This window comes from Desmodus rotundus, chromosome 7, assembly GCF_022682495.2.
Source record: "Desmodus rotundus isolate HL8 chromosome 7, HLdesRot8A.1, whole genome shotgun sequence".
Classification (NCBI taxonomy): Eukaryota; Metazoa; Chordata; class Mammalia; order Chiroptera; family Phyllostomidae; genus Desmodus; species Desmodus rotundus.
Window position 1 is genome coordinate 62,916,977 of NC_071393.1, and position 17,849 is coordinate 62,934,825.

The window sequence follows — 17,849 nt, forward strand, 5'->3', positions numbered from 1 at the left end:
ATTGGACAGAGGAAGCTACCACATAATGGGCTAATGGTAGTTTATTCAGTAAATGGTGTTGGGAAAATTGGACAGATACATGCTGAAAAATGAGACTAGATCACCTTCTTACACCACACACAAGAATAAATTCAAAAGGAATTAAAGACTTAAATGTTAGACCCGAAACCATAAAAATCCTCAAAGAAAACATTGGCAGCAAAATCTCAGGCATTGCTCTTAGCAATATTTTATCAGATATTTCTTCCCAAGCAAGGGAAACAAAAGAAAAAATAAACAAATGGGACTACATCAAACTAAAAAGTTTTTGCACAGCAAAGGAAATCATCGACAAAATAAAAAGACAACCCATAGAATGGGAAAACATATTCACTGATACATCTAATAAGGGGTTAATATTCAAAAGTTAGAAAGAACTTATAAAACTCAACACCAAAAAAACAAACAACCCAATTAAAAAATGGACAAAGGACCTGAATAGATACTTCTCCAAAGAGGGTATACAGATGGCCAATAGACATACAAAAAGATGCTCAATGTCACTAATCATCAGAGAAATGCAAATTAAAACCACAATGAGATAACATCTCACACCTGTCAGAAGGGCTATCATCAATAAATCAACAAATAGCAGGTGCTGGTGAGGATGTGGAGAAAGGGGAACCCTTTTGCACTGTTGGTGAGAATGCAGATTGGTGCAGCCACTGTGGAAAGCAGTAGGGAGATACCTAAAAAAATTACAAAAGGATCTACCTTTTGACCCAGTGATCCTGCTTCTGGGAATATATCCAAAGGAACCCAAAACACTAATTTGAAAGAACATAAGCACCCCTATTCTCACTGCAGCATTATTTACAATCACCAAGATATGGAAGCAGCCCAAGTGCTCATCAGTAAATGAGTGGATAAAACAACTATGGAACATTTACACAGTGGAATACTACTCAGCTGTGAAAATGAAGAAACTTTTACCCTTTGCAACAGTATGGATGGGCCTGGAGAACATTATGCTAAGTGAAATAAGCCACTCAGAGAAAGACAAATGCCGTATGATTTCACTCATATGTGGAATCTAGTGGACAAACTGAAATAACAAGGAAAATGGGGACAGACTCATAGATGGAGAGCAGGATGACAGTTAGTTGGTGAGGGGGTGGATAGAGCAAAAATGAAAAGGACTCATGGACATGAACAACAGTGTGGTGATTGCTGGGGGGAGGAGGGTATAAGGGGACTAAATAGTAATGGAAAAATACAATATAGATTAAATTTTTAAGAAAACAAAGAAATGAGTCACTTGGCCTTCTAATATGCTTCATCTAATGCTTGACTTATTACAGATGAAACAGTCTTTTTGGTGGCACTGTAGGGACAACATGTTGTCCCTACACAGTGCTTTCTGCTATACAGCAGGATCATGCTGCCCCCAATCCTGCCCCAAGACTTTGCTCTGGTGGGAAGGAGGCGCTGGGATCATCACTAAATACTTATGCGGTACAAGTCACCTTTTTCCTGTAGCTTACCAGTCCAGGGACCCAGCAGTGACTGAGGTGAAGGGAAGCCCATCTCCAAGGATGGGATTCTGACCTTAGACATATACCCTGGGAGATGAATGTCAGATGAATGAACATGTCCAGGGAAGTTCCTGCCTTAGCATAACAGGGTGCTGCCCCAAGCAGGCAGGGACCCACCAAGATTCCAGTGATCAGGAGATCAGCACGAGAGGTCTCTCCATAGGGATCCTGGGGCAGGATCCACAATCACTATTTGGTCAGGAGCATGAAGCCAAGATCAGACCTGGAAGTGTGAAGGAGACTCCCTCTTCCCCCTCCTCCAACAACAGGATCACAGCAAGGCCAGCAGCCACACTGCCCTGAAGTCAGGCAAGGAAATGCCAGCCATTGCTCCTCCCATCCGCCTGGTAGGACCAGGACAGCTCCAGAATTGAAGGCGGAGGGGAAGTTGAAATGGTGTTGTTAGGCAGATATCCCTGACAGGGTGACAGAGCCACAAGGAAAAAAACCTGGGAGCCAGGGAGAAGTCTTCCCAGGTGAAGAGAAAGCTATGCATGTGTTAGGGTACACAGAGAGAGCTGGCTGCCCACCTCACCCAGTTCATCTTCTCCGAGGGCAGGGTTCAGGGAATCTCCATGGAGAAGTCTATGTTGAGGCAATTGGTGCAGTGGTTAAAAAATACAGGCTTTAGAGACCAAAGGAATTGCTCTAAAGACAGAACTCTGCACTTGGCAGCTGTATGGACTCAGGCAGAGGTTCTCAAAGTGTAGTTCTTGGTCCAGCATCATCAGCCTTGCCTGGAAACTTACAGAAATGCAACTTCTTGGGCCCCCTCCCAGATTTCTAAGTTGCATTCTGAAGGTGAGGTCCTACACACTGTGTTGGACCAAGCTCTCCAGGTGATTCTGCAGCATGCTAAATTGTGAGAACCACTAATCTAGGACATAGTCACCAACCATTCTGGTGCACAGTGTTCTCATCTCTAAAATGCAGATAATGGTGCCTACCTCGTAGGGTTATTGGGAGAAGTAAAAGAGACACTGCAAATATAGAACTTAGCACAGGGCTCGGTACACAGTAAGCCTTCAGTGAGTGTCAGTGTTAGCTCCCACCTAATCTGTAAAACAAAAAGAATCCAGTGTCTAATGTTGCCCTCTTCCTGGGTCACCTAGTCAGTGTCATTTGTGAAGTGCTCCAGTGCTGACAGGGAGATAACGGGTGCGCCTCCCCCTGAGGCGGAGGTGGTGTTCTCCGTGTAGCCTGGGAGGGAGAGGTGCCAAGAGGTGGTTCAGGCCCCAGCTGGGAACTACCAGCTGTGTGAAGGCATCAGGTATGAAGCTTCCCTCTGCATCTCCCACACCACAAACAGAAACATGCTGGATGCTCAGTCTTCACTGAAAGAGGGAATCAGCCTCAGTTTTTCTGTGTCTCACCATAACTACCTATTCCAGGGTTGCTGCAAAGCTATGAATTGAATAACAGATTGGACAGGTAAATGTGCTTGTGCAGACAGAGAGCCCAGGAGGGGCTAACATGCTGTGAATGCCCATCTTCCTCTACCTAACATTGTGCGGAACAGATTCTGGTCTCTATGGTTACTGGGAGCAGCATTGCCCAGGAGGACGTGGAGGGTAAGTGAGTCTGTGGTTGCCATGTCCAGAAGGAGGCTTTGCACAAGCCCTAGAGAAGAGAGGGTGGAGCATCTGCTGGCTCCCTGGGGCACACGGAGAAGCCTCTACCTGAAAAATGAATTTCGCAGATACAGAAATCCCCCTGCACTTATTCTTGGCACACAGAATTTTCAATAGTCATTCCCATTTTTCTTCAAAGATGTCACTTTAAAAATATTTTTTTAATTTTTCTATTTTCATCAGAGTCAACTTGTTAATCTGTCTTTAAGATGTGCTAATTTCCCCTTTAATAAGGAAGTTCTGTGATAATTAGCAATTGCAGCTGCAAGAGGTGAAATTCCTCCCTGGAAAATAAGGTGGGTGAACTACTACATCCAAAGTGAACATCAGAAGTGAAGAAGCTTAAAGCCAAATGTCCTGTATTCACATACATCTAATAATTGTAGCTTTACCACTAGGTCTCAAGCAGCTGCCTCCTTCCCTTCATGCAGCTTCCAAACAAGGATGTGGGTGATGGTCACAATTTGCTGTATCCTCAGATTGTCATTTTTACAAATATAAACCATTATTATGGGGTAAAACAGAGTACTAGTGTGGCATTTAGAAATGATCAGGTTTCTTTCTTTATATCTGAGGTTCCGGATGACTCTGGCCTTGACTCTTAGCCTCTCCGAGCCCCACCTCCATTCCTGCTGTTGGGCCAGCCTGCACTGCTGGAAGAATCTCAGGGCCTTAACCCCGCCTCCCACCCACACGTGCACAGAGGCTACGACACAGAGAAAATTGTGATATAAACTTAGAGCAATGCCCTAGTCAAAAGTAACCTGGTTGGGGTCTGTACCTTTGGGGCATCTTACCCCTGCCTCCACCATGGCTCAGAGGTACGTGCTCCTAGACCACTGGCCTGGGGTCAGCCTCTCTTCCCCTCATCCCTCGATCTTCTGCTCCCTGTACCAGACATGTTCACCTCAGTGTGAGGCAGAGTACCTCAGTGTGTACCCACATCTAGTACAACTGCATGACTGCCCAGGTGGTTAGAGTACTTCCTCAGCCCATCCCACGCTAAGGAACATCCAGGCTCTTTCTCTCAGCGGCAGTGGATGATGCAGAAGGCCCAATGCCTTAGTCTAACCTAAGACCACCCCTGCTTTGATCACCAAGCAGCTCTCTTCACAGCCACCATAGGATGCAAATGGGCTTAGGAGGGAGGAGGGGTATCAGAAGATGCTGGGAGAGGGGAGAAGATGCTGGACTTTGAGGATCATGGATATCCCTTTCAGAATCTCACCAAAGCTGCTATCCTTTCCTGGGGAGGAGTGGGGGGAATGGACATCCATGCCCCATTTTCAAAGGATTCGCAGTCCCTAAGGCCCGTCTTTGAGTCCCTGCAGAGAAGGGCAGTGGTCATCAGGTAGGGGAGGATAGCCATACAGAACATTCTGGAACCATGATCTGAGGAGCAGAGGGAAGCTGTGTGTCCAGTTAGCAATGGCCAGACAGAGGAAATGCAGTGTCTGGCTGCTGGCCATTCTCACCCTCTCTCCCACCTTCTGGATCTCTGGCCCCATCCTGACACCTGGTGGCTGCCCATGGGATGAGGCCCGAGATCTTCCCCTCTCCTCACTGCCCTGGGGGCAAAAAGAAGGTAGCTAGCCAATCCCAGCATTACAGGAAGGTGAATTCCCAACCCCACAGGACCCAGCTGGGTTCCCCAGAAGTACCAGCATGTTTCTCAGGGGTCCTTCAGGAGGGCTCACTCCACCGCAATCACCAGACGCCTTTTCAATGTGAGCGTGGCAAGCAATCAAACACATGCGCATGGAGAAAGCACTTTTTCTCTGTTGGGTTGGCAAAGGTGTGTGTGTGTGTTTATAACTAAAGACCAATGCAGGCCAGGGTGACAAAAGTCATGGGGATGTGAAGTACAGCACAGGGAGTGTAGTAAATAACATTGTAATAACTATGTGTGGTGTCAGATGGGTACTAGACTTATGGGGGTGTTACTTCATAAATTATATAAATATCTAACCACTATGCTATACACCTGAACTAATACTGTATGTCAACTGTAATTAAATTTTTAAAAAAGTTTTAAATAAAAATTAAAAAGACAGGTCAGAGCACAATAAGGCCAGCACTCTCATGCACATTGGTGAGAACACAAATTTGTACAGCCATTCCAGAAGTGATTCCAGCAAAGTATATCCAAAGTCTTACAAAGTGTTTCTTTTTTTTTAAGTATTTTACTTATTTATTTATTTTTAGAGAGAGGGGGGAAGGAAAGAGGTAGAGAGGGAGAGAAACATCAATCAGTTGCCTGTTGCACATGCCCATACCGGGACCCAGCCTGCAACCCAGGCACGTGCCCTGACTGAGCATCAGACCAGCGACCCTTTGGTTCACAGGCTGGTGCTCAATCCGCTGAGCCGCACCACCCAGGGCACAAAGTGTTTCTATCCTCTGACCCAGTGATTCCACTGTTAAGAATCCAGCTTCACAAAATCAAAAGACTGAAAGAACATGATACTTGGAATTGACATAAATGGCAGAAGAGAAAACAAGATTAGCCAAAAGCGATCATTGCTGAAGCTAGGGGATGGCTACATAGGAGTTCTCTGTTCTAGCGTTTTGTCTACTTTGGTATATGTTTGAAATTTCCATGATAAAACATTCTTAAAGAAAATCATCCGAGAGGCAAAGATTTGTGTAAAAGATACCAATTTTTAATAGCAAAAATGGTGTGAATGGCATAAAAGTGCTATGCTAGAATGGTAAACAAATCATGCTGTGTCCAAGCAGTGGAATATTATGAAGTCATTAAAAATTCACACATGTTTTAATGACATGGAAAAATGCTTACAGTGTAACGCAACATGAACCCTTGGATACAAAATCGTACATGCAACATTTAACTAATTATGTTAAAGAAAAACCCATAAAAGGGAAGACTATATGAAAACACACTAGAGTGTTTGTTATACACTGAGACTTTGGGTGATTTTTATTCTTGATATTGTGCTTTATTTCTCCAATTCTACAGTGAGCTTTTTACTTTTATAAATAGGCCCAATAAGTTGCATTTGTTAAAGTAATACTAACATGAGAATCTGATACATATTCAAAACCAAACGCTGCCATATATTAGCTGTGCAACATTGAGCAAATTAATTACCTTCTTGGTCTCAGACTCCTCAACTCTAAAACTGGCATAATGTCATCGTATTTTTCAAGCCACCGTTTACTGGACATTTATTATGCACTAGGCAGGCACTATGCCAAGTGCCCCCCCACGCACACATATTACCACACATACTACTCATACACGATCATTTCAATATTCACAATAAGCTCTGGAGTAGGTTCTGGTATTCCCATCTTCGAGGTACACAAACTGCAGCTCAGAAAAGTTAGGGAATACGCTCAGGCTTACCTGGGTAGTCAGCAGTATAATCAGGGTTCAGACATAGATCAGGCCGTCTTTGAAAGCCCAGTTCTTGGGCTGCAGCCTGGGCTGCTCACAGTCACAGTTCTGTGGCGAGGACTGAATGAAGGAATGCAGTGCCACACACAGAGCCTGGCTCCAAGCACAGAGCAGCTCCATTTAATGTTTCCTCTCTTTTCTATGACCCCTGGACATTGGTAAATCGTGGCAAAACAAAGCTGTATACCCTCAGGGAAAAAAGCATTCTGCCCAAAAAGAATAGATTATTATATAGGACATGTAGGAACAGACCAGAGAGATGCTGAAAGACTGCCTCACTCAGGGAGCTATGGTGGGGCTGGGACTGTACACCCCGCATGTTCTAACATAGTTCTGTCTGTGACTTCTTCAGGGCTTCATCAGGCCCCACACACCTTCATGTGCAGCTGAGGATTCAGGATAGAGTCACTCTACCAACAAGGTGTCACTCTCACTTTCCACTCACCCTGCCACCCTTCCTCCCTAAAGAACAGGGCACAGGGCTCACCAGGCCCATAGACTGGTGTTTCTTTTCTTGTTTTCCCTTTTCTTGGAGAAAAGGAGAATATTAAGGCCTGAGCAGGACAAGGCACTGTATGGAGAAGGAAGGCTTGAAGGAGTGAGCCATGCCATGCAGCTGGGCCTGCCCCCAGAATGCCCTTCTGGATTCATCTTAAATGCCTCTTGCCCCTGGGAGCCAGTCTAAGTTAGGTTCCATCCCTATTCCCTGTTTCCACCCCGTGGACCTATCATAGCACTGAAGTGCTTTTAATTGTCTGTCTTCTCTGCTAGACAGTAAGCTCCCTGAGGGCAGGCACTGCAGTGCGCACCACTGTATCTCTGGCCCCTGGCAATGTGCCTGGTCCGCAGTAAACTATGTAAATGTTTGATGAATGGAGGGAGGAAGGAAGGTAGGAAGGAAGAAAGGAAGGAAGGAAGGAACCTCTTCACCACAGATCTTGTCCCTAATGGACCCATAGCTGTCCTGTTCAATACTAAGCACTGAAATGTGGTCCCTGCCCTAGAGGCTTAACATGTTTCTCCAACCTCATATCCACCTTCAGGAAATCAAAGTGCAAGGGAAAGTCCTATTGATTCCAAACCTCATGCTCTTTACTTTACCAGAGCATTCAAAATGGAGCTCCTGAATCTAAGCAAGGTTCTCAAGTACATGGAATCCTGGGAGGAATTACAGGGCTCAAAAGGCCTGAGGTCTAGTGTTCTCATCCCAGCTCTGCTTCTTTTGTTGTGTGACCTCCAGGAGACTTCCCTTTTGGGGCCTCAGTTCTCTTCTCTGTAAAATGATGGGGTGAACCAAACCTTGTATGAAAATAAGAGGAACTGAGTGCACTTGACTATTTATGCCGTTGAGGGTAATTGGACAGTGTCTTCTTCCTAAATGCTTAGGGGCAGCATAGATGCAGCATGTAAGTCAGCTGAGGGGGCAGGGAAGGTAGTATGTGCCTATTTCCAGCTGTAAACAGTAAGGCCCAGAATGTGCCACCTCTCTGGTAAGCAGCCAGCCAAGGAGGGGTGGTAGGCTACAGGGGACCTTGCCTCAGTAGGGGCCCATCCAAACATGCCTCTGTGTCTTTGCCTCTTGGTTTGCAAAAGAGAAGACTCTGAAGCCCCAGGACCTTCAAGGCACCACTAAGCATGACCTCCTGCTTTGCATCCCAAAACAATACACCCTCATGCCAGCCCTCCCCCTTCAGAAGAACTACCCAGGAAAAAATAGTTGGTGAGGGGTGGAGGATGGCCAGGCCTGGAAAAGCATGGTTGGTGTCAGGCTTCCTGGCAGGGCCCCATTTCAAGCTTCCTCAGAAAGTGCAGGTCTGGGAGCCTCCTGGATCCCCTTGCAGTGGCTTCTTAGGGAGGACGGTGGAGTTGGTGGACACAGGTATCAAAGGTTCATCCTTCTCCCCAAAGCCCCACAAACACCACTCCCAGCCCTCCAGCCTCTGTTTGGGCTCTTCCCTCCTGGATTTCTCCACCCATGTCTGCCCTTCCCCATGCAGAGCTTTCTTTCTCCCTTCACAAGCTTTCCATCTCTCTCTCTCTCTCTCTCTCTCCACATATCTGTATATATTTCTCCCTCCTTCTCCTCCTCTGCTTCTCTCCTCCTTGCCATCCTTCACCAGTCTCAGAATGGGTCTCCCTCCCTTCCTCCCTCTCCGCCAGTATCTGCCTCCTCAGCCAGCTCTCACCCCTGCACCTCTTTCTTTGTATTCCTCTCGCCCTCTCCCGGCCTCCACAGCATCTTTCCTCCTCCGCCTGGCTTTGGCCTCCCTCAGCCTCCCCATCTTCAGCTCAGACTCCTCCCCCTTACCCTTCTCCCCTCCCCTCAGCCTCACCCCACGCCCTGCCAGAATCCTGGGGTTGTTTCCCCCCACCCCACCGTGGGGGTCTCTGTGCCTCTCATTCTCCCATCTACCTGCCTCCTCCCTCACGGCAGGTTTATCAGGCATCCATCCTTTTCTGCCTGGGCATTGCTCCCACCACCGCTATCAACGCCACTGTCTCTTCTTCTGTCTCCTCTCCCCACCCTTTCTTCTTCTCTCTTCTCCCTGCCCCTTTAAATCTGCCTGGCCCAGCCTACCCCGTGATGCTGGGATAGAGCAAACATTGATTTGCGCTGGGATGGAATCGGAATCTTGATATTTTTTTTTCTCTTCCAACCATAAGAAGAAAAAATATAATAAAAACACCCCCTCTTGGTAGTCCCCTCTCCCTTTCCACCCAGCTCCCAGCTCGTCTTCCCTATCTCTAGCCAAGGCAGAATTTTTTTTCCTACACTATTCTCATCTTCCCCCACCCCTGCCACTACCTTGCCCCCCCACCACCACCTGGTCCTCCAGCTGGGGAGAGGGGGGACTCTCTCCTGCACAGCTCCCCCATCTTCCCTCTCTGGGTTGGAGCAGTCTCTCCGGAAGGGGAGGGGGCCTGGCTTGTCGGGGCGAGGTGGGAGTGGAGGTACCCTGCCATGGACGCCGTGCCTGGGAGGCAGCCTGAGCCCCAGCCCACATGGTGAGTAACCTACCCACTCCCTCCTGCCTGTCTACCCATCCCTACCCTCGCGTTTGCCCTGCAGAGCCTCCCCGCATCCCCATCCTTTCCCCCACCAAACCCTCTGCCCACCTTGCTCAGATCTCCCCGCTACATTTTCAAACCCGTCCCCCACCCTTAGCCTGGGAAGCCAAAAAATCGGAACAGAGGGGTCCTGACAGCAGACAGCAGCCAGGGAAGCGGATGGCCTAAGACTCTGCCCAGCCCCCTCTCGTGATTCTCCCCCCTAAAACTGCCATCTACACTCCACACTTTGGGGTTCCAGATTGGACTCCCGCTTGGGGGTTGGGAACCTCAAGTCATGGGAGGAACCCTCAACAAGAATGGAGGAGTGGAGGAGCCCCCGTGCCTCCAAAGCTTAGGAGCTGCTGTAAGATGTTGCCGAAGGTGGGGGGTTGGGGGCGGTGCTGATGCCCCGGAGCCACTGGGCCAAGGAGCCGCGGGCAAAGAGGAGGGACCTCGCTCACTACTTCCCCCCTCTTTCTCCGCAGCCACTCAGGATGAGGGTCCGGCCCTGCCAGCCCGCGCTGGGGCCCCCCCGCCCTGCCCCGGTCTAACTGCCCCCGCCCCCAGGCTTCGCCCGGCTCCCAGGCCCCCAGCAGGCTCTCCAGCCCCAGGATGCGCTGAGCCGCCGGGGGGCTGAGGCCGCGCCAACTACGTGCATGTCCCCCGGGGGCAAGTTCGACTTTGACGACGGGGGCTGCTACGTGGGGGGCTGGGAGGCGGGGCGGGCACATGGCTACGGCGTGTGCACGGGGCCCGGCGCCCAGGGCGAGTACAGCGGCTGCTGGGCACACGGCTTCGAGTCACTGGGCGTCTTCACGGGGCCCGGCGGACACAGCTACCAGGGCCACTGGCAGCAGGGCAAGCGTGAAGGGCTGGGCGTGGAGCGCAAGAGCCGCTGGACGTATCGCGGCGAGTGGCTGGGCGGGCTGAAGGGGCGCAGCGGCGTGTGGGAGAGCGTGTCCGGCCTGCGCTACGCCGGGCTCTGGAAGGACGGCTTCCAGGACGGCTACGGCACCGAGACCTACTCCGACGGAGGTGCGGGGCCCGGCCCACTACTGTCTGTCTGCTCGTCCGCGTACGCCTCCCAGTCGGTCTGGCCCTCGTATGCCTTTCCCCGCCATACCCCACCCCCACCCCACGCCCCACTCTTTTCCCATATGCCATCCCCATCGACATGCACCCCCGAGCCGATCTTTCTGCCCTCCCTTCCTACCATCGCACACGCCTTACTCATTTGTCTGCGCCCTGCCTACTTTTACCTCTCTCCAATCTACCTGCCCCTCATTGCCACATCCCCCCCCACCCCCGCCTGACCCTCACACCCACCCCGTCTGCCAGTCCTTTGCACTCCTCCTCTCTGCCGGTCCCACACACCTGCCGTACCTGTCCCTAACACCTCTGCTCTGCCTGTCCCCTTACATTTCCTCAGTCGGCTAGCCCCATCCTAGTCCTGTTTGTCACATGGCTATCTTATACACCCCGTCAGCCTGTCCCTCACACCCTCCGGACTGTCCTACACACACCCCAGCCTGCCTGCCCCTCCCCTTTCTCTTGTCCACCTGCACTGCCCAAATCCACCGATCTGCCACTTGTCTTTCTTCGCTCTGCTTTTCCACACCTTCCGACCCTCCCTGGCCTGTCGCCAGCACTACTGCCCTTCCCCGACCTCCACGCTAAGGCTTCCAGGGGTGCTTGGAGCCTGGGGTGCGAGGAGCAGCAGGTCCTGACACTTTCTCCCCTTCTTACCCTGCCCGCAGGCACCTACCAGGGCCAGTGGCAAGCCGGGAAGCGCCACGGCTACGGGGTGCGCCAGAGCGTACCCTACCATCAGGCGGCGCTGCTCCGCTCTCCCCGCCGCACCTCTCTGGACTCCGGCCACAGCGACCCCCCAACGCCGCCCCCGCCCCTGCCCTTGCCAGGCGACGAGGGGGGCAGCCCGGCCTCTGGCTCAAGGGGAGGCTTCGTGCTGGCCGCGCCCGGAGACGCCGACGGTGCGTCCTCCCGCAAGCGCACCCCTGCAGCCGGCAGCTTCTTTCGCCGTTCGCTGCTGCTTAGCGGGCTCCGCGCTGGCGGGCGCCGCAGCTCCTTGGGCAGCAAGCGGGGCTCCCTGCGTAGCGAGGTGAGCAGCGAGGTGGGCAGTACAGGGCCCCCGGGCTCCGAAGCCAGCGGGACCCCGGTCCCAGCGCCGCCCGCCCTCATCGAGGGCTCAGCCACTGAGGTGTATGCGGGCGAATGGCGCGCCGACCGGCGCAGCGGCTACGGCGTGAGCCAACGCTCCAACGGGCTTCGCTACGAGGGCGAGTGGCTAGGCAACCGACGGCACGGCTACGGGCGTACCACCCGCCCCGACGGCTCCCGTGAAGAGGGCAAGTACAAGCGCAACAGGCTGGTGCACGGGGGGCGTGTGCGCAGCCTCCTGCCGCTGGCCCTTCGGCGGGGCAAAGTCAAGGAGAAGGTGGACAGGGCTGTCGAGGGCGCCCGTAGAGCAGTGAGCGCTGCACGCCAACGCCAGGAGATCGCCGCTGCCAGGTGGGCATCGGGTGCAGGGGCCAAAGCTGGGCTAAGGGGAGAAGGTACCCTCGAGACAGGGAAGGGGGTTGATGCCTAAAAGAGGACCAGAACACATGGCCTAGGGCCTAGTGGGGAAGAGCTAGCCTAAGGCCAGGCAGTTGTAGCCCTGGGTGTTTATCTGAGGCTACAGGTGGATATGGGTGTAACTGTGGGTGGCTGGGTATTTGAGGGAAGCCATGTTAGACTTTAAGTGTGTCTCAGTGTCCTTTATAGGGGCGTGAGTCATTGTAAGTGGGATTCAATGAGCACTGCCTTTTGCAGGCCCAGACACCTCCTAGAACTCAGACATGTTCCTAGTCTTCCTCTTCTTGCAGCTGATCTAGCCTCCAGGCCTCAGACAGAGAACAGCAGCCCTGGGGAGGGAGATGGAGTGTGTATTCCTAACACAGCCCAGCCTGCCCACAGCCGGGTATCACTAAAACCTGGAGTCTTGGCGAGGTCTAATTTGTACAGCTGACCTCTCCACCTAAAAAGAGAGCCCCCTCTTAGTTTTATCTCCTCTGCCTCCCAGTCTACCCAATGATAATGATTTGTAGGGAGGAGGTTTTGCCGGTAAATGAATTTTTTTTCTGTAAGATTACATTTCCATGCATCAGGAACCTTGTAGTGCTGTCCAGTACTATGGCACTACAGAGTGCTGTCCAGTAGGAACATAATGTAAGCCAAATATATAATTTTAAATCTTCTAGTAACCATAAGAAAAAATAAAAAGAAAGAGATGAAATTAATTTAAATAATATATTTTTTATTTAAGCCAATATATCCAAAATATTATTTCAACCTATAATCAATATAAAATTATAAATGAGATAATTTACATCCCCCATTTTTTACTAAGTCTTTGAAATCTAGTATATATTTGATTCTTACAGCATATCATTTCAATTCAGTCTAGCCATGTCTTAAGTGCTTAATAGCCACATATGGCTTGTGACTACTGGAGTAGATAGCCCAAATCTAAAGAAAGCCAAAAATCCATTTGTAATGGGATTCACAGGTCCCTGATTTATGCAATTCAATCATATGAATTTTTATGTATTAGATTTTATTTAAAGGGGAGGGCACAGTTCATAGATTTTAATTTTGAGACTGTTTCAGAGGATAAGAATTCAAGATATATCTAAATACGTTTCAATGGGTTTGTATGATGAGTGACAAGGGGTGTGTGTGTGTGTGTGTGTGTGTGTGTGTGTCCATGTCACATCTGGAGTAGGTGCCTGAGCCAGAGGATGTCTTTGTGTACACATATCTGAGTGTCTGGAGGGTGAGGGTTCAGGGCCTTAAGCCAGGGATGGGGGAGGCAGAGCACCAGGGAGCACTTTGCACTAGATGGAGAGCGGTCACGTGCAGGAAAAACTGTTTTCAGTAGCTAGAGGATCATGCAGTGGGAGGAGTCTGGTTAGTCTCCCCAGCAACAGGCCTGACAAACCTGATTGGCTACAAGCTGCCATGGAAACAGCAGAGCCTCAGCAGCAGGTGCCTCTGCCAGGTAGCCTGAGCCTGGCCTGATGACTAAGTACAGACTGGATCTACTGCCTAAGACTTCATCATCCATACCCTCCCAATTCAAAAACACAGCCTCTTGTCAGTGTTGCAGTTTCTTTACCACCAACAGAACTCAATGTAACAGGAGACTGTGATCTTCATCCCCTGCCCTAAAAACCAAGACCAGCTCAGTTTCAGGACGGAGTAGTTGTGTTCATATCGAATCTGAAAGCCTTAAGATGGGAGAACAACATTATCTGAGGTTCCTCCAAGCAGGCTCTAGAGGTCCTTGACCCACCAAGTTTGATGGGAGGAGACTGACTGTATCTTCTAAGGTACATACAGAGCAGGTGGACCTAAGTCTGCAGTGGACACCACCACCCTCCTCCCTACTCCCATACCCAGACCACCTCCTAGGCCATATTAAACAGGCCTGGGGCCAGAGGAAGTCATGGATCTTGATCCATTCGATTCCACTGCAAGTATATCAATCAGTATTACAGAAGTCATTTAATGATTACAGGGCACCTACCATTAACAGCAGGAGGTGAAAGGGAAGGGAAAAGTGAGAAAGTGTCTGACATCAGAAGGAGAACTTGGGAACAACAGCAGGGAAAGGATTGGAGAATGCTTCAAGGTACCCTGTACCTAAGGAGCAGGGTTGGGGGGGCGCTGTAGAAGGGAGACTAGGAGCTTACTCAGAAGGTATAATCACAGTGGTAAGAAAGCATGCAGGTTGGCAGGGAGAAGGAATAGATAATAGCAGAAAGGGGGAACCACCCTTATTCCAGTTCCAGAGTTCAGAAAGATGAGGTGGGGCAGGGGGGCAGTCACAGTGAGGAAGGGAGGAGAATGGTGTAATAACAGAAGAGATTAAGGAAAAGCATCATGCGAGATTCTTTTCAGGAAGTCTGCAGAGAGAGGCAGGATTCAATAAGGGCTAGCAGTGGCAAGGGAAAGGGAAGCAAAGGCCCCTCACATGGGGAGAGAGTGGCTAAGAGCAAGGACGGGGGATGAAGCTGTTACTAGGGCAGGGCTGAGGGACAGGACTACACTCAGGACCCCACAGAGAGCTGTGTGACCCCAAGGAGTGTGAGAGGAGTTGTTAACAACAGGAGGTGCCAACGGCAAAGAGGGCAGGCAGGCATAGCTCATAAGCACCAAGCAGGTGCATCTACAGAGGGCTGTGCTAAGAGAGAGGGGGCTAACTTGTCAGTGGGACAGGAGAAGGCAGGAACTGCATAACAGAGTTGAGAGCAGCTGGGGAGAGCCTGGCCCTGTGGCTTAAAGAAGGGAAGTGTTACTACAGGACGAGATGGTGGAAGTGTGTGAGATGACAGCAGGCACAGGCCAGGTCTAGGAGAGGAAATTAGAGGCCAGCTGCCCTGCTGGGCTGGGGATGTGTTGTGGGGTGGATATGGGCCAAGGGGCTGGAGCATCTGTGCAGGTCTGCTAAGTCCCTGTCCCTGGAACCTGACAGGGCAGCAGACGCCCTTCTAAAGGCAGTAGCAGCCAGCAGCGTTGCTGAGAAGGCTGTGGAGGCTGCTCGAATGGCCAAACTGATAGCCCAGGACCTGCAACCCATGTTAGAGGCCCCAGGTGAGGCATGGACAGCCTGGAATGGGGGTTGGGCCCACTGGGGAGCTGGAGGGGAAAAGGGAAGGGAATCTCCACAGGAGGCTAGGGATGGGAAAGCCAAGGTATGATGGTCTGAGGGGACAGAGGGTGGCAGGGTAGGGAGTAGAACTGGGAATTGATAATAGGGTAATGAGGACAAGGGGTTGGGGTCTTGCAGTGAGAGGCTATAAGCCTGGAAATACCAAAGTCCTGGGAGGTGCCCAGTCAGGGGGATAAAGCTGGAGCTTTTGCATTCCCAGGCCAGTTAGGCTCCTCTGATTCTTAGCTATCCCTGCCCCAGGCCGCAGACCCAGGCAGGACTCAGAAGGTTCTGACACAGAGCCCTTGGATGAAGACAGCCCTGGGGTGTATGAGAATGGACTTACCCCCTCAGAGGGCTCTCCCGAACTGCCCAGCAGTCCTGCCTCCTCCCGCCAACCCTGGCAACCCCCTGCCTGCCGGAACCCACTGCCTCCTGGAGGGGACCGGGGTCCCTTCTCCAGTCCCAAAGCTTGGCCTGGGGAGTGGGGGTGCCCAGGTGAGCAGGCAGAGGAACTAGCTGGCTATGAGGCCGAGGATGAGGCTGGGATCCAGGGCCCGGGACCCAGAGATGGTTCCCCACTCCTTGGAGGCTGCAGTGACAGTTCCGGAAGTCTTCGAGAGGAGGAAGGGGAAGATGAAGAGCCCTCGTCCCCCATGAGGATCCCAGGGGCCTTGGCACCTGAGCCCGTGGCCACGCCAGTCCTAAGGGGCCCATCCTCAAGAGGTCCTGAAGCTGGGTGCCTGATGGAAGAGCTTGAGGAGCCAGCTGCGACTGAGAGGCCCGCCCAGCCGGTGAGACAGACACCTTCCATGCCGCTTTGTTTCCTCTGAGTCTCAGCTCCTTTCTGGCCCCTCTTCTTCTCAGAGCCTTGCCTCTCATCCTTTCCAGGCCTCACTCTTATCCCCTGAGGGACTCTGATTTGGATTCCGCTTTCTCTCTGCCTGCCCAGTCTTAAACCATATCCTACCTTAATTTTTTTTTTTTATTTGAGAGCTGGAAGAAACCTCAAAGATCTTCATGTCCAACTCCCTCTTATGACAGAAAGGGGAGCTGAGGCCCAGAAAACTTAAAGTAACTTGCCCAAGGTTACAGACTAATAATGAACAACAATACAGCCAGAACATCTTTCCCTGTTCTTCCATAACATTTCTGGCTCCCAGTTTCCTACTCCACTCCCACCCCCACCTCCACACTTTCTCTCTTTGGTGCCCAGAAATAAAAAAGGAAAAGGTTTTACCCTCCCTACTCTGACTCTCCCTCCCTCTCCTGGGAAGAGAAATAGGGGGAAAAAAGTCAGAAAACCGGGAGGGATGGAGTTTCCCCAGAACCCTCTATTTTGATTGGACTCTAGGCCTCTGTTTCCTAGCAACCAAATCCTCACCCTTTCATCCCTTTCTGCTTTACTGCAGTACCTGCTGCTGCCAATCAATGTATGCTACTAAGGCTAGGCACCTTCTGCCTGGGCCACGTGACATGCTGGTGGGAGGGGAGTGGAGGGAGGAAGGGCTGTTTCTGATTTGAGGGAACCAGAGGGAACATGCGGCCCTGGCTGGGAGAAGAGGGGTATTTTGCAATCCAAAACAAAGGCTGATGCTCTGCTCTGGCCTCTGAGGAGAGGTGCCTGGGACCCTCCAGCTTTGCCACTTTTGCCAGGGCAGGAAGATGGGACCTGTTGCTGGACCTGGTTCTCAGGGACTGAGACTGAATTTCTCCTTCCTCTCTAGGGAGCTGCCAACCCCCTGGTGGTGGGAGCCGTGGCCCTCCTGGACCTCAGCCTGGCATTCCTGTTCTCTCAGCTCCTTACCTAAGGCTCCTGCCTGGCCTAATTCTGGCTTTGGTTGCTGCCTCTTCACTCCTTTGACCTGCCTTTTTCTCTTTCCTCCTTCTGCTTGTTTTTTCTCCTTTCTTTCTCTTCTCCCTTTCCTTTCTGTCTCCCTTTGTTTTTTTGTCTCTTGCTTTTTCTTTCCTGCTCTCCTTTCAGATTCTCTCATTTATTCTGGATCTGTCTATGTCTTCCTCACTCCATTCCCTAACCCAACCCCTCCTTTCTCTAGATTGTTTACATATGAAGGGCTTTTCTTGCTCAGAGTTGCTGTCTTCTCTGAGACACAAATCTAAGTCAGACCATTGCCCCACACCCTCCCCACCTTTTCTTTAGACCTGAACTTGGATGAGGGTAGGGGTTTGATATCCTGAGGAGTCTCCTGGAAGCTGTGTAGGAAGGAGGAAGAAAATGGAGGAGTGACCATACTGGGCAAGGCACTGTCGAGCTGCTGTGGCTCCCTAACCCAGGACCTGGTGTCCTTCTGAGGCCTAGTAAAAAAGCTGGAGGAGGTACAGCCACCATCTCCGACTTTGGAGGATCTTATCTCCCCTCCAAGCACTGACATAGGTTCTTGCCTAATTCCGTCCTTCCCTGAAAAAGATATGAAAGGAAATGAAAGCTAGAATGACTC

General features: G+C 51.0%; 1 protein-coding gene across 4 annotated transcripts; it reads left to right on the forward strand.

Annotated features, from left to right (window-relative positions):
• The first annotated feature begins 9,004 nt into the window (after positions 1–9,004).
• JPH4 (junctophilin 4) lies at positions 9,005–17,803 on the forward strand. Of its 4 annotated transcripts, none has more exons than XM_053928201.2 (7): positions 9,005–9,632; positions 9,793–10,041; positions 10,163–10,712; positions 11,435–12,206; positions 15,214–15,332; positions 15,982–16,184; positions 17,118–17,803. In XM_053928201.2, exons 3-7 carry the CDS (start codon positions 10,334–10,336, stop codon positions 17,199–17,201), a joined length of 1,557 nt encoding a protein of 518 aa, XP_053784176.1. In that variant the 5' UTR covers positions 9,005–9,632; positions 9,793–10,041; positions 10,163–10,333; the 3' UTR covers positions 17,202–17,803. The 4 variants fall into 4 exon arrangements, with proteins under 4 accessions (XP_053784176.1, XP_053784174.1, XP_053784175.1 ...); XM_053928199.2 differs by having other exon boundaries at positions 9,008–9,632; positions 15,652–16,184; XM_053928200.2 differs by having other exon boundaries at positions 9,008–9,632; positions 9,937–10,041; positions 15,652–16,184.
• Positions 17,804–17,849: the final 46 nt, after the last annotated feature.